Source organism: Phocoena sinus, chromosome 20 (assembly GCF_008692025.1).
Source record: "Phocoena sinus isolate mPhoSin1 chromosome 20, mPhoSin1.pri, whole genome shotgun sequence".
NCBI classification, from domain to species: Eukaryota; Metazoa; Chordata; class Mammalia; order Artiodactyla; family Phocoenidae; genus Phocoena; species Phocoena sinus.
The window spans coordinates 53,386,219-53,402,970 of record NC_045782.1 but is presented as its reverse complement, the minus strand read 5'-3'; the positions used below and the strand labels follow the sequence as shown (position 1 = coordinate 53,402,970).

General features: G+C 42.6%; 2 protein-coding genes across 8 annotated transcripts in view; one reads left to right on the top strand and one right to left on the bottom strand.

Annotated features, from left to right (window-relative positions):
• The window catches only part of COG1 (component of oligomeric golgi complex 1), a 13,237-nt gene extending 11,851 nt beyond the window's left edge, over positions 1-1,386 (top strand). The window contains exons 13-15 of one of the 7 annotated variants that reach the window (XM_032617994.1): positions 44-122; positions 579-613; positions 1,189-1,386. In XM_032617994.1, the coding sequence (XP_032473885.1) occupies positions 44-122; positions 579-593 (94 nt within the window). In that variant the 3' untranslated portion in view covers positions 594-613; positions 1,189-1,386. Of the gene's footprint in view, positions 1-43; positions 123-346 lie in introns of all 7 variants that reach the window. The other 6 variants (XM_032617991.1, XM_032617990.1, XM_032617995.1 and 3 more) reach the window with 6 other exon arrangements.
• FAM104A (family with sequence similarity 104 member A) lies at positions 219-16,752 on the bottom strand. The gene is made up of 3 exons (XM_032618021.1): positions 16,490-16,752; positions 12,150-12,249; positions 219-2,638 (listed from the first exon to the last, which is right to left on the bottom strand). Exons 1-3 carry the CDS (start codon positions 16,708-16,710, stop codon positions 2,402-2,404), a joined length of 558 nt encoding a protein of 185 aa, XP_032473912.1. The 5' UTR covers positions 16,711-16,752; the 3' UTR covers positions 219-2,401.

Sequence of the window (16,752 nt, the reverse complement as noted above, 5' to 3'; positions counted from 1 at the left end):
CTTCCTGGTCCTTCTACTGAAATGCCCTCATCTTGTCTTGGAGGTTTGGACTTCTTCCACTGAGCATGACGAGCCCTCGAAAGGCCAAATCAGCCGGCAGAAGCATCGAAACCAGAGCCCAGGTTAGTGCGCAGACGAGATGTTCACCCCCATCGATCCTGCCCCGTCTCCCACCAAACCACCCCTTTCGATAACCAATAAAGAACCAGATGACAGGATGCACTAGTGCTGCTTTTAATGGCGGCGCAATACAGAAGTACACGGTGTTACTCGCTTGAGCTAATAGAGGTTTTAAGAGATGCCCACTGACACTATCAAGTAGCCTCATGATAGAAATGTATCTCAGGCTGCCAAGGCTGTAGCAGATATGCAGGACGGGATGGAGAACACTGCTTGTGTTTAATAGGGTAAGAGAGTTAACTGCTAACCCTGCACTACGACTGTACTTACTTGGAAAAACAATTGCTTTGTTCCAGTGATGGTTTCACCTCTCATTTCTTTTAGTCGGGTGGGAAATACAAGGAAATGTGCTTTCTCAAGTTTACATGTTCTTGTTAACACACGTTTTGTTTCAGTAGGCTGCCATCCGTTAAGCCTGCGGGAGTCCTCCTGGGTATTTCTGAAGTGTGTTGTGTACGCATGTGTCTGAGAGCTCCAACAGCTTGCCTCCTTCCAGCATTTAATCCTTGTTTGCTTTCTGATTAGACAAAATATTCGCCAGGTATCCTTTCCATATTCCCTGCCATCAAACCCAGTAAGATCCAAAATCCTCCGTCAAACATCTGGTTTTAAAACTTGGGAGATGGTAGTGGAAAAAAAAAAAAAGTTTTTGCACAAGCCTCCCACTCTGTAAGCCCAGGCCTGTGCTGTACCTTTCCCTCACAACTCTCCGTTTCTGCTTCAAGTAACTGACCTTTCAGCTCTACCCGCATGAGAGGAACAAACCATGGAGAGAAGGTACACGTTTACCCTCTTCCTACAGTCCTCAGCTTCAGATTTTACTTCCGTCACGTACTAAAATCTCGTTCTGCCCGTGTCCTTTCCCAATCTGGTCTAAGAGCAGAGTGCCCTTCTAGAGCTGTCCGTGCTTCTCAGATCTGCTGTGTGTGCCGTGTGGACCCCAAGCGGAGTGGAGGGCGAGCAGGCCGGGGGTCCAGTAGACGCTAAGGCACTTTCCTCTACGTACAGCGGCAGGCTGCTGTCCCCCCGGCACTCTCCCGAGCAGATGACCCGACGCACGCCGGCTCCTTGTTCAGACAGCTTGTCACCGAGGAGGAAGACTCGTCTGCGCCCTCACTGTTCAAACTAGGGTGGCTCTCTAGTATGACCAAGTGACACGGGACAATCCGTCTCTCTAAATAAATACTCCTGCATTATTTCTTCTAGAAGTGCCTCTGCTCATTCGTTTCTAAGCCACACCAGTCTTTCCAGTTGCCGTGGTGGGATGGGGCCCCCTGGTTCCCATTGGGGGTTACCTTAAGCATGAAGTGAATCCTTGTCCAATAGTTGCACAACACTTGTGACTTCAGACACCAGCTCAGAGAGCTTACACTGTGTCAGCCTTCACCAGCGCCTTAATTCTCGACACTACAAGGCGGAATTATCAGAGAGCACACACAGGCTGCTGCTGGACAAGTCTGTGAATAAGACAAAGTCATTTACCTATTCCTTGACTGTCCGAACTGAGCAGTGTTTTCTAAGTCTGAGATGTAGGCTCTGGAGGAATAACGGTAACAAGTTTATCTGGGGATCCAAGGGTCTGAGAGACCTTCTCTCTGGAAATACAAATATATAACAGAGAGAGGACGGTTATCAGGGCGGGTGCTGACTTTATCATACAGTCTGACTGCAATCTGGTGGTTCTCCTGTCACAGAGGACAGAGTACTTTCAACAGGACACCTACATACTAAGAGGTAGTATGGCAATTTCAGTGCAAGACTGAATCAAGCTTTCTATGTTTTGGAAAAAAACTTAGGTTTTTTCATGGAAAGTAGATACTCTTTACTAGTTTATTGAATTTAAAAAATTGAAGATCCCGCAAAATGAAAAGGCCTTTTTACAGAAAGTAGAATTTCTAAGTGACAGATCTGGAAACCAGTCTGACTTGGACAAACTATGGATTCAACACGCAGATGAGAGTTCCTCCTACTGTTGACTTGCCCTGGATTTCATACCCACCCTCAAAAGAATCCTATAAAAAACTGCTTCAAAGCCCCTTTGAAATCGCAATAGTGCAGCAAAACCACAAGTAAACAACGGCCTGTTAACCTGTTATTTCAAATATAGACTGAAAAGCCAACAGGCATCTTTTTGTGCAATTTTTTTTAAAACATCGTTAAGTTGAAATATCAAATCTGCGCAGCGCGGTCCCTTCACAGAAGGCAAGAAAGTGCCGGCACATCATGTGGGAGGCCGTCCTCGGTGCTGCAGGCTGTGAAAGTGGGCCTCCTTCAGGGTCTGGTTGATGTGGAAGTACGGGCTTTGGCACAGCGCGGACGGCACGGGCGCGGGCTGCGGGCCGTGGGGGCTGGACCGGGCGGTGGGGTGGCTTGAGCCGCTCTCCGGCGCGCTGGCCCGGTCCGGGCTGTTGATGCTGCTGCTGCTGCCGCTGCTCCCGCCACTGTCACTGCTTGAAGACTGGAACGGGGGGAAAAGACACGGCATCACAGTTAGGCTGTTCAGGGTCTTAGAAGCTTAATGGGCGTTAACCTCAAATACCCTCTTGAGGACTGTTTTCCTACTCAGTTTGAGGAGGATCAGCATGAGAACACACACTGGGCTTTAGAGTTTACAAAGCATTTTCACTAAGATACTTCATTCTGTCCTCACACCTACCCGCGAAGTCAAGTGGGGTGATGACCCAACACACCCCCCCCCCCCAGGAAGAGGCAGGGTCCCGGACTCCAGCGTGGGCCCTCCGACCACAAATCCCTTCCACTACATCTTAATTCCTTTACGCATCTTCCCTGCGTGCTTTTACCACGCGTTCCTATCATTTCCACTAATCACAGAAGGGAGTTCTCAGCCTCCAAAGGGAAGCATCAGTCTTTGGTACAGGGTATGAAACAGGTGCCCTCGTAACAAGTAAGGTGGCTTCTGGGCACAAGTGAAAATTTTGACAACTTTGTGGTTATCATCTCATGGGCACAAAACCGTACCCTCTGAAGGCAGAACACATAGCCTGAAAGACTTTTTTTTTAACTGCAGTATAGTTGCCGTACAATACAAGTTACAGGCGTGCAATATGCTGATTCACGATTTCTAAAGGTTATATACCTCATTTATAGTTATTATAAAATATTCGCTCTACTCCCTGTGTTGTAGCTTTATTTTATACCTAGTAGTTTGTACTGTCCTGAAAGACTTGAATATACTTCTTGTAGAGTTACATTAGCATTTCTGCAGTTCGCTATGTGTACGCATGTGCACACGTGCCCAACTTTCTGTTTAATGCCCCGAATGTCACTTGGTGTCTTAGTCATCTTGAAGAGGCTACTCAGAGTGCCCTGGTAAGAGTCACTCTCAGAAATCTCCTTCCTTCCGATGCGAGGATCTTCAAAGGGAAGGCAATGTAAGGATGGATCCTTTTCCGAATTACAGTCTTTGGCTATGTCTAATAAGTGGCAGCCCCAAAAGCTTGATTAACAGCGCACCTCTCTGTTTACAACTCAGCACAATGTTGTGCTGGAAGGAACCAATGCGTGAGACATTTAGAATTCTAGAGGTTAATGAGCTGGTGTATAACTTTTTACGATTTTACCCTTTGATACTTCTAAATTTATATTCGTTTATACAAAAACACTGGTTTTGAAATGCCTGCTTACGACCGTGTGAAATCTACATGTAAGGGAAAAGACTGCCAAGAAGCAGGTCATAGTAGTTAGGTCAAAACGGAGGGGTTATAGTTAGTGATTTTTTCTACCCTTTACTGCAACTTTTTGCAATGTGGTTATTATCTATTTTCATTATAAAAGTAAATGTATAAATAAAATGTTGTTTCTACATAGATACTTTAAAAATGATTCTTAAAATACTAGTTCTATCCATTTTTTTGATCAAAAGTTATACCTAACAATATGTACATAAACAATACGTACATAAATAAACTTATCTAAAATGGCAAAGAAAGCAATGTTCACGAAAGGCATCCAGTCTTAACACTTAACCAAGAATTATCATGGTCCATAGGTCATCTGGAGGCACTTACACTTAACAGGTCACTTAGCCCACTGCCCCCAGGTAGCAGGAGACAACCTATCTATCTTCTTAAAAAAAAAACTGATGAAAGCATGATAATGGGCTGAATAAGGTCAGGTGGCAGGGTTAACAGCAGCAGCGATTACATTTACTTAAAGACTTAAGTGAAAGCCAATTCAAAACAATTCAAAACAAAAGCTGTGTTCCATAAAAGCCTCCCCTAACCTAGCACAGAATCAGCTAGAACTGCCACTGGCACAGCCGGCAAGGCCGCTACTCGGTGACAAGCAGGTCACCACACTGGGTAGGAGGCCCACAGCACAGAGCACTCTGTCTCCTCTCAGTCTGTTTTCTTTCCTGTTTCTCGTTACAGGTACTGTCTGAAAATTAAGGCAAGAACTAGAATCAGTTTCTAGTAAGTCAAGTTTCCGTCTCAAATTATATTTACTTCACACTGTAACAGCAAAGGTGACACTATTCTGAGAAAAGATAAAAATTCTTTAAAATAAACAGGTTAAAAAAGATTGCTGTACAATAACTGTTAAAAAGGAGAGAGAGGGAGACAAATACACCTGCAATTTCTAGTCCATTTTAAGTATCTTGTAACTCAGATTTTTAAAGACACGTATAAAACTGTTTAGTGTGGCCCTGTTATAATAGCTAAAAATGGGAAACAACCTAAATGTCTAAAAATAGGGAAACTGCAACTTCCCTAGTGGCGCAGTGGTTAAGAATCCACCTGCCAATGCAGGGGACACGGGTTCGAGCCCTGGTGTGGGAAGATCCCACATGCCGCGGAGCAACTAAGCCCATGCACCACAACCTCTGAGCCTGCGCTCTAGAGCCCGCGAGCCACAACTACTGAGCCCGCGTGCTGCAACTACTGAGGCCTGCGTGCCTAGAGCCCATGCTCCGCAACAAGAGAAACCACCGCAGTGAGAAGCCCGCGCACCACAACGAAGAGTAGCCCCCGCTCGCAGCAACTAGAGAAAGCCCGCGCACAGCAACTAAGACCCAACACAGCCAAAAGTAAAATAAAATAAATAAATGTATTTTTAAAAATAATAAAATAAAAATAGGGAAACTGGTTAAACTATGGTATATGTATATAAAGTGTAATACAGGAATTATAATCCATAACGATGAAATTCTATTCTGCTGGTAACAGTGAGGATAAGAGAGGTACATACACCAAGGTAGAAAGAGATCTTTAACATCTTTTTTATAGGTTACAAAACAACGTATAGTAGGTCCACTGGTTTTTAAAGTGTTTTCTTTAATGTATACATATATGTACACCAAAAATATTCTGGAAGGATATACATGCCAAAATATTTAGAATTTGGACCTCCTACTTTTAAAAAAAACTTTATTTTCTATAGCTTCTACGAAAAATACTTCTTCTGAGGGCAAAATACAGTCATGAGTAAGAGAACTAAAGAGTGCTACTACAAAAGAGAGTAAGGTCTCCAGTCACTCGTAGCTTCAAGACTGAGACTTAAAGAAAACACTGACACTGTCAGTAAGATTTTAGGAAGGCTGTTTGCCTCCCGTGACAGCTTAAGAACCCCTAAACTGCGTCAGCTGACTGTAGCAGACAGCAGGCCGATGATGCTCTTAGACTAAGAAGAGAGAACCTATACGGAACCTGGGAATCTGGGTGAGCGCACTTTACACGTTATCTTAATACACATAAAACATTACACCCTACTGTCATTAAAGGTAAGAACAATACATCTCTTTCAAAGGTGCACTGGTTCCTATTTTCACCCCACTCAGATGGCTCTTGGCATTATCGAGGGGCTTTAGGGAATATCTCACCATCTACGGATGGCCAAGCAGCAACCAGCAGAATAAAAGCAAGCAGTGCAACGTGCTAAGGGTGACTGTTCTGTGAAACTTCTCTTGTGATGCACAAGTATATTTGGTACGTACTGGGTCACAAAATATGGCATTTCTGTGGGACCGGGTCAAAAAGTTTGAAAGTTACTGAAATGGGTCTTAACGCTGTCAGCCATCAAAGTGGTCTAACTTTGTAGGATAAAGGAAAGACCATTATTTCCTTTTAACCCTAAAAGCATAAAACCAAATTTTAAGTCTCTATCAGAGCCTTAAGATGTATGAAGAAGTAAATCGTTTTGTCTTATAAAACCAAAAAACTCGAGACGGAAAAAATTGTATTTCCCCTGCTTAGTGGAGCCTCTCTGTATCAGACTGTTTGGGGGGCAGAGATGAAGAGAAGGGAGAAGTATTAGAAAGAGCTTTCAGGAGTCTTGAGAGAAGGTAGAGCAGATAAAGGCAGAAGAACGCGCACTGCCTGTAGCAGAAGGAATACACATAAATCATGGAGCAGAGGGCGGACAAGCTGAAGTTCATCTTAGTCCCAAGGGGTCAAATCATACAGAGCTCCTGACCCCTCAGCTAGGCCTGCCCTGAATTTTATTTTCCCAGGGTGTGAAGTCAGTTTAAGAGAGAGCCCATTTATACCCATGGTAGAAACAAAATAGCTCTAAAGACACTTTCTACTAATAACCTTTAGGAAGTCCCCCAGGTGGGATTGTTACTGAGTCTGCTTCATAAAAAGAAAGCCAGAGTATATGTGTACACTTATTACCTAGAGCTGAATGCTTTCTGTTAGTTAGAAAAGCAGATCAACAGCGTATTTTATTTTCTTTCAAGCCCCAGCTTCCCCTCACATCCATCTCCCCATCCAGTGGTGCTTTTAAATTTACATGAGCCTCAAATGAAAAAAGAAATCTTGCTCGTTGTATTACACAGTCCATCCCTGGAGTCAGAATGAAGTTCACCCTAAGGCCACTGCAGAATCTGAATTAAGTGCAAGGGATGATCCTAGCCAAGTCTATCAGAGCTTCTAATGTAAAACTCTGTGCTTCCAAAGCGCCCAGTGATTTAAGAGAGCTCCAGGTCTGCTAATACCAGTGAGACCATAAGACTCCAAATGCAGTCAGTGGGCTAATTAAAACCACTTTCTAAATGTGCAAGGGAAGAAAACACAGGTGGTCACTTTTCTGTGTCAATGAGTAAATGGCATATCCTTACAAGATAAAATTGGACCACATCATCTGTTTGAAGTTTCTGCCTAAAAACATGTATGTATTCTCATTACTAAACAGATAACATTCAGGTTCAATATGAAACTGCTTGGGGTGGCTTTTCTTGCTGTGAGTTGATGCAACATATTACAAATATTTCAAGGACTTGAACTGTGAGCAAAGTTTCTAAAGACGGACACTACAAATCGGGTTAACTTTTGAAAGGACTGTTCCTGCATTTGAACGGACCTTTTGAGAAGTTAATTTCAGAGTTAATTTGCTACAGGGTTTTAAACACACAACCTTAACACCTTACCCCAGAATCTGCCAAAACAGTTTTGTCTGTTAGGCTGGTCCTACTACTAGGACAGATTAATGATGAGAATGAACAAAAACAAAGAGTGTTAAAATACCTTCTGTAAAAATTATGCAAAATATCCCCAGGGTCATCTAAATTCAGTGCTTTAAAAAAAAAAATCACCTAACATACTGCCAATTCTTATCAGTTAAAACAAATGGATTTATAGAATCCTAATTTTAATGATACATGGCTTCCCCTGGTTCTGTAATATTTTTATCTGTCATGCCTCTACACACCAACTAAGAATACCCTTGGGATTTTAGAGTTATGCCATCAAAGATTTTCCCTTCTAGTAGAAACAAGAAAAAAGACAGAGGCTGTTCCAATTAAGCCACCTCTGTTTTACTTCCACATCTTCTCGCTCTCTACTTGCTGTTACTTCGTAGTGATCTAAAAAATCAAAACGGTCTTGGTAAGTTAAAGGTATTTTTAAAAAGTTGGGGTCTTTGTATTTGAAAAAGGTACTGCTTTTGTTCACTCAGGTAACAGTACTTCTTGTAAGGCATATACCTGCATACCAGAAGCCAGATTTACTGGAAGTGTCTAATGTAATTTGTAGATATTCAAGCTCAAAATAAAGAGCATTATTCCTACAAGTGAAGCTACAATTCAAACCAAAACGGCCAGCCTAAGAAAATGGATTTAAATAAGTTAAATCTAGCTAGTTTTTACCCATCCAATAACTGTCTGAGGTCAGGGAATGGAGCTACCTTTGTAAAGGACCCAACAGGAAGATGCAGAGTGACAAATCACTTCACTCCTTGCTCACCAGAGAGAAAAACGAACCTGCCTTAGACATTAACTACCAGGAATCATCTAGAATGCCTTTCAAAAAACTTTTTTATTCCTATACCTGTAAATTATATCTCAATTTAAAAACCAGTATCCTAAAGCTCACAAGGCATTAAACCTAAGTCACTGGAGTTAAAATTCAAGATCTTCAATGCAAACACAGATTCGAGTTATGAAAAAAACCACTATACCCCAATTTCCTTACTTTTTGTAGCTAGAAATCTAAAACTGCTTTCCAGCTAATACCATGTCATAGCATTTACTCAGAAAAATATTTTCCAGCTAAAAGATAGAGGGAGGAAAATTATTCTTCTCTGTTCCTATGATTCAAGAGAAGTCTAGAACCTAGTGGCCCTGGGTATATGTAGCAAAGTCCCTCAGAGCTTCCGATCTGTCTTCTGGGAGGCGGCACACACCGTGGGCAGGAGCCCGTAGCTCACACTCGGACTCTGGGGCTCCCCAGTCTGCCTCTCACCAGCTATGTATCTTTGGGCAAGGGACTTTATTGTTCTGTGCCCCAATTTTTCCATCTGAAAAGTAGAGATCATAATAACCACCAAACTGACAGGAAGAAAATGTACAAAGTTTCTCTTTACATAACTCCTCTGGCAAGTCGGTTCACATTCTTCAGTTCACATTCTTCAGCTTCCTAGAATCTAGGAAAAAGAGGCCCATACTATCTCCATTTTACAGATACACATGACTTACTTGTGGCACAGTTGGAAACAATTCAAACACCTCGTGTCTTATTTCCCAGTACTTGCCAATGTTATCACATTTAGGAGAAAAAGGTGAGTTCTGGAAATTAATTATAAATAACAGTTTTAAATCTCTCTTACAATGAAAATAAACTTCCAAATGAAAGTTCTTTATGTTACAAGAAAAAAATTCTAAACTTAAGTATCTCAAGAAAGACATAGGAGGGGCTTCCCTGGTGGCGCAGTGGTTAAGAATCCGCCTGCCAATGCAGGGGACATGGGTTTGAGCCCTGGTCCGGGAAGATCCCACATGCCGTGGAGCAACTAAGCCCGTGCGCCACAACTATTGAGCCTGCGCTCTACAGCCCGCGAGCCACAACTACCGAGCTTACGTGCTGCAACTACTGAGGCCCACGCGCCTAGATCCCGTGCTCCGCAACAAGACAAGCCTCTGCAATGAGAAGCCTGCACACCACGACGAAGAGTGGCCCTCGCTCACGACAACTAGAGAAAGCCCACGTGCAGCAACGAAGACCCAACACAGCCAAAATTAAGTAAATAAATAAATTTTTTAAAAATAATAATAAAATAAAGACACAGGAAATGGCTCCTCTTAACTTAGTCTCTTAAGGAAACTTACCCCGTTGGCCCTACCTTAGAATTAAAAGATACCGTTTTCATTAACAATACACTTTGTCATGTAAATTAATAAAATTAAGAATCCACTAGTAATGACGTGTTTTATTATTTCCCCCTTTATACACAATTGTCAACAAGCAGCCAAATGTCCCTAAACTGGATATTTTTATGCTATAAACATAATGATCTACTCCAGTGGTCACGATTCAATTATTCAGTACTTAACTTTCCATTTTAAAGTTTTCCCCTGCCTTTTGCTGCTCTAGTTCTCCCTGGGTTCACTCAGACTCATTACTCGAGGGGAGGGGGAGGGAGAAATTGGGAGACTGGGGTTGACATAAACACACTACTATATATAAAAGGGATAACTAATAAGAATCTACTGTATAGCACAGGGAACTATACTCAATACTCTAATGACCTACATGGGAACAGAATTTTTAAGAAGTGGATATATGTGTATGTACAACTGAATCACTTTGCTGTATAGCAGAAACTAACACAACATTGTAAATGAACTATACTCCAATAAAAATTAAAAAAAAAAAAAAAAGACTCATTACTCGACAGCACCAGATGCCGGTAAATGTGCTGAAACGGAGGGTCGGAGGGTCGTGACCGCCTGTGAGGGATCTAATGGTGAGTTCAGATTACCGTGACAGGTAAAAAGTACCTGTATTGACTGTTACTTATTACAAGGGCAATCCAGTCCATCCTTCAGACTAATGATTACAGAGTGGTTTAACCACTGAATTTCTTTGGACAAGTAAGAACCAGACACGTGAACCCACAGGTTGAATAACAATACACCATTTTCTTCTGTGAGAAGAAGAAAGGTATTAGGGAGTGAAGGTCATTCTCTACAAACAGCAATTAAAACAAACCAAAACAGTAATACTAAGGAGTATTACTCAAAATAAGAGATCAGAAATGTTTGATTTTTTAAAAAATGACAATTTATACTCCTGTTCTCAAACATCAAAATTGTAGATATAGGGAAAAAAGATCAATACAAAAAAGATCTACTGTACCTTTGAACTAATGCAAACATCATATAGCAGGACTGACATACAGACACAAGTAAAGAAATATTCAGGGGCTTCCCTGGTGGCGCAGTGGTTGAGAGTCCGCCTGCCGATGCAGGGTACACGGGTTCATGCCCCAGTCCAGGAAGATCCCACATGCCGTGGAGCGGCTGGGCCCGTGAGCCATGGCCACTGAGCCTGCGCTCCGCAACGGGAGAGACCACAACAGTGAGAGGCCCGCGTACCGCAAAAAAAAAAAAAAAAAGAAATATTCAGGGTGATACCGTGAAAGTAATCACCGCATACTCTTTTTAATGAATAGTCTTATAACTCAAAAGAATAATGGAGACTCAATTCTGTTAGTTTTATCATTAGATGTTCATGGCAGCCTCTAATCTTTGGTTTTCTTCCAAAGAAAAAAGAGATTCCCTAGTTTAACCAAAAGCTCAATTACTTTTCTGTTAATCTTAAGGGAGAAAAAAAAAAAACAAAGAAAAAAAAAGGTGATAGGAAGATTTAAAAGGGAGGATAAAAGCTATAGAAATTTAAGTCTCCATGTAAAAGGATCTAGTCTGCACCGGTGCATCAACTGCTACATGACAGTTACTGATTTTTTTTCTCCCTGAGGGAATTACTTTGGATGTCTGGTAAAGACTGGATATAGGTCAAATCCTATTACTGAGAACTAATTAAAATACAAATTACTTTGGCTGTGGAAGAACTGTGATCTATGGAATTCTGCTTTAAGTGATGAGACTAGGGCTTAGGAATCTTTGCCACTGAGGAGTTTCTCTCTTAGGGTGACAACTGTTGAGGGTCAAGTCTTTAGGTGCGTAATTTAATAGCAGCATCCCTTCAGTGTCAGCTTCCTTGCCCCACTGCAGACCAGGTGCTCAAGTGCACCGGAGGCATACTGCAGCGCCCAGGAAGCCAAAGCTCAAACCGAAGTTTGAACTTTCCCCTTTCCCCTCTCCCCCACTCCACTCTGCTTCCCACAGGTGCTCTTTTCAGAACAACATAATGAAAACATAAACACAATTAAAAATAGGACTTCGCATACACATACATTATATATTCCGAATGCTTGTACGGTTTCTCTTAAAAACATGGGAAGCTTATCTTTAAGAGACATGGAAGCAGCAAAATATACTTGTCTTAAGGACAATTAATGTTTAGAAATGATTAGACAATAAGCTGGCTTCTGTATTCTGTACCGCAAAAAAAAAAAAAAAAAGGCCATGACTCAAAAAAAAAGAGGTTAAAAACACTGCAATCAAATAAGATCACTTTTCTTTATACAAAAAAATTTTAATTACATGGAAGTAACTGGGTTATTTAGCTCAAGCAATGAAAACAGCAGATACTCTGGACCACACTTCCTACCTCTGTGTCCCAGGAATCGTGAAAGACAGGGTTCCTGCTACTCCTTTTGGTCTGTGGGGGGAGATGGTGGTCTTCTTCACTGCCATTCCTTCTCCTTTTCCTGAAATTAAATCACAAGGAGGAAAAAAAAAAAAAAATCAACAACTGACCTTCTGGACACTTCAAACTGTAAACCATGACAACATATAAATTTGCCCTCTCGCCTAAAAAAAGATAAATCATCACATGATATCCCAATAGGTAAAAAAAAGTTAGAAGTACACCGTCGCCAGGCACGAAGAACAAAAATATAAAAGAGCAGCAGTATGGTCGAGCTTAAATTAGTAAAACTCATTTCTAAAAAAAAAGCTTGACAATTTGAAATGCCTGCTGGGAACAAATAAGATCAGGAAGACATTAAGGACTAAGCTCTCAAACGCCACCTAATTAATGTGATCTTTTCCTACATCTCCTGAAGCTACGATTCCAAGTTACCTAATTTAACTCCTGTCCGTATGACAACATCTAAGACAGGAGTGACTGCCTTTGCCTATTTACACCTAAAATCCTTATAAAAATGGTGCTACACAGGAAGAGCATGAGAGGTTCTGGTCGCCTCTAATCTTTCATTTTCTTTCAGCCCTGAGTTTTCCCCAATTATCACATTAACACGAAACCTCTCTGCCCACTAACATATTAAATTACTTTTCTGGACAATCACTGGAAAGGCTGCTCTTGGACACGTTAACTTGATTATTCCGGCCACACCACCTGGTATTACGAGAAGTTACTTCACCAGGTTGTTACTGTGCGATTGTAGCACCAGCCACTTAAAATGTCCAGGTTTCAAGAAAAATCACACATATTTCTCAGTCAAGTGTTTTGAGATGTACAAGAAAGACAAAATTTGTATGTTTTCTATGCAAGAATCAAGTGCTATCAGGACTTCCAAACCCCAGTTAGAAATCAGAAATAAATTAAAGGAGGTATAATTTTAAGTCAAATTACATGGAACTGTGCTGTCCAATACAGTAGCCACGAGATATATTTGTTAATTTAAATTAATTAAGATTAAATAAAATTTGAAACCCAGTTCCTCGATCACGCTGGCTACACTTTCAGCGCTCAGTGGCTACCCATAGCTAGTGGCGACTGTATGGGACCGCACAGATATAGGATGTTCCTACCACTGTAGAAAGTTCTACTGGGCAGTGCTGGCTAGAGGCCAATTTATACAAAGCAGCACAATCTATTATAATGAAATCTCTTCAGGGTTCAAGTTTCTATAGCTAGAGGGTAAAAGAGCTTTTTGGAAAGTACTGAATTTGAACATACAGTACCTTCTATACAGTTATACTTTCTATGTGAGTAGGGTGGCTTACTGTGGTAGGCCCTTAACCCTAAGGCTCTGAGTTGAGGTCTGGACATCGGAGAAAATTTAAGTTATCACCCCAAGCTCAATCCTCTGTACTTGTGAATACATCTAACATTATTAATGAACGAGTATGGATAGTTTAGGCTTGGAGTGATAAATAATGGGTGTGCGGTTCTGATAAAGCATTAACCAACCTGCAGAGGGCTACACCATTTACCTCATTCTAAGACTCAGTTGTTTATAAAATAAGATCTCCTTATCTTTCTCTTAGGGGATTAGATCTCATCCTGAAGTACTGGAGGTTAAAAACTAGGTAAATATCAGGTTTGAATCATCATTAAATGGATGTGCTACTTGAACCAAGAAATTGCTACGTTCGTTCTAATATGACCACTTACAAAGCACACTGCCTGATGGAAGGCCAGCTGACGCGCAAAGAGAAACTCCTCAAATGACAGCGTGTTGGTCCCCAAACTCCTCCTTTATCAGTCTGCCAACAGCTGATTGTGCCTGGGCTGCAGAGTCACTCTAACCAAACTCCTGAGCCTGACCAAATCTTGCCAATTTCCTCTTTTATAATGGGGGATAAGATACATCTTTCTAGCGACAAGACTATGAATGTCAAGAGGATAGGCTGGTTTTGAAGATTTCAATTAATCTCTGGGAAAGTCTCATGAAATATCCCTGCCTCAGAATCAGTTGATTTCTCCAGGTGCCAGAATCATCTCTTCGGCCCCCTGGGAGTCCTCTTCTTCGCGCGGCACTAGATTGAGGAGGAGCCTTACCTCTTCTTCATTCTCCTTTTCCTAAGCTCTTTGCAGATTTCATCCTTGAAACATTTCTCTTTCAACAACATCATTAATAATTGTCAAAACTACAGCTTCATGCTTAACCCCATCCACACAATCAGTCAGATTGTAACTTTTAACATTAATGCCATAGACCAGGTTATAGCTTGAGCAGCCACCCTATAACTGATTACATTCTCCCTAGCCATCTAGTTACAGATTATTGTTTACCACCTGTTACTTCTAAGGATGGCAGAAATACATCACTTTTCCTCATTTCGTTTCTCTCCAATCTTCCTGTCATCTCCTAGAGATCAAGCATAGAAGAAATCCTAGAGTACGGAGACTAGTGGTTTTCAATTTTTTTTAAAAAAAGTAACAGAACTCTTTCGTCCTACCAAAAAAAAAATCCCTCTATTTCCATAAGAGATAAAGGATCTGTTTTAAAGTAGAAGCCTCCCTCCCACAAACCTACCCCTCTTGCAGTTTGAAAAACCACCGTCTTAGACCAACCCTTCATCTTAAAGCTGAGGAAACAGATCCAGAGACCAGAACTGACTTGGAGATGCTAAGACAGCTGGAGCTGGTCCATCATACTCCACGACACACCGGTGCAGAGAAACCCCTGCCAAATCAAATGACTTCTTTTATAGTAAAGAAGTTACCATGTTGAGATTGTGTGAACTAGACAAAAAGAATCTGTTACTAGTATAAACACACTCAGATTACCCGTGTATAGCACAGAATAAAAGAAATATTTTGCTAAGAAATATTTCGACTTTTTCAGATATGTGAGACATCCCAAGGGACTACTGGAAGTACGAACTGGGTTTGGGAAGGAAAAAAATGGCAGTTAGATCAGGCTTACTGTACCTAAGCATCCTGTGACTAATTCCAGTAGCAAGGTGGTACACCTGGCCCCTAATTTCAAATTTAGTCCACTCTTCTTTAATATACAAATAGAGGCTTTATGCCCCACTCACTGCATGACCCAAGTCAATATGCAGAAGTTTGGAGAACCTAGATTTTCGCTATTGGCCCAAATAACTTCAGGGTGCTTATGAGAATCTCATTGCCATGAATTTACCATGCTCCAGAGTAGGGTCCTTGTGGAAAGACTGTTAATTACATTCAAAGCCAATGGAAACACAGAAAGACAAGAAAAGATCCAGCATAATCTACCAAGGCAATCCTATCTTATTCACTTAAGGCTTACTGAGATTTTACAGAATAAAGGAAAAGAGCAGTGAACCTAGAAAGACCCACTGAGCTCTCTAAATCTCTTTCCTCATCACAAATATGGAAGACTGAACTTGCTGATCTACAGTTTTCAGTTCAAACTCCAGGATGAGGGAATTTTCTAATTTCGAATAAAGCCGATCCTCTTCATTCTGGGGTACAATCCCAACTTTCTCCTCCCCACCTGTTTACAGGGGGAAATAAGGGGAAAAAAAGAAAAAGAAAACTCGCAGCTTGGTCTGGACTGTCCTCCGTCCGGCTCAAGGAATCATAACACCCCCTAAATTAAGACCCGGGCCTAGGCTCGGAGAAAAAGTAGTGCATCACGATATAATCCTACCTCCCGCCTTCCGAGTCAAACGGCTCCGCATCCAAACAGTTTAGAATCCTGCCTGTTCTTAATGCTACAGCCGAGAAAGAATCCACAAGCCACTTTAGGTCCTCGGCCCTTCTGTGTTCACAACCGCCCAGGACACAAGTTCTTCGGTCTAACCTAACCCTTTCCTGCTGCGGAGTTAAGCCCAAGCCTTCTTTCTGACCTTGGGGAGACCAGCTCCCCGCCCCGTCCTCTCACAGACGCCCTAGGGGCTCCTCTCGAAGATCAGACATTCCTCCCATCCCCCTACCCTCCTAAATTTAGGACAGGGAAGCTTTAGGGCCATCGTCTCTCTTCCGGGACCGATCAGACTTCCTTCCAAATAGGGAAAGATGGGGGGAAAAGATGGGGTCGAGAGAAACCTGGGCCTTGGGGAGTCACTCCTTCGGCGCCCCCAGGGACCAGGTACCCGATCACCCGTGCATCCCGCTCCCCTCCTCCCCCGGACTGCAAAGCACCCAGATGGAGACCTGCCGGGCCCACGCTTGCTCGGACCCCGCGTCACGCGCCCCCTCGGCTCCAACCGCCAAGACACAGCAACCGGCGAGGGGCTGGAAAGGAAGAGGGTCCCCTGCGGTCTCACCTGGGGCGGAGGCGCTCGCTCATGTTAGCTGATGGAGGCGAGCGACGCGGCGCCACTCCGCGAAGAGAGAAAACAGAGGGTGTTGTGTTCCGGCGGCCGCCACGCCCACACCCTCGGGCCTTGGCTCTCACCGCGGCTCCGGTGGAAGCGGCCGGCGATGAGTACCCCTCTGTGGGACCCGTACCACCTCTACTTCCGGCGTCTGATCCGCGCCCCCCCATGTCGCAGCCGCCGTGGTACCGCCCACCCGCGGCTGCGCAGTG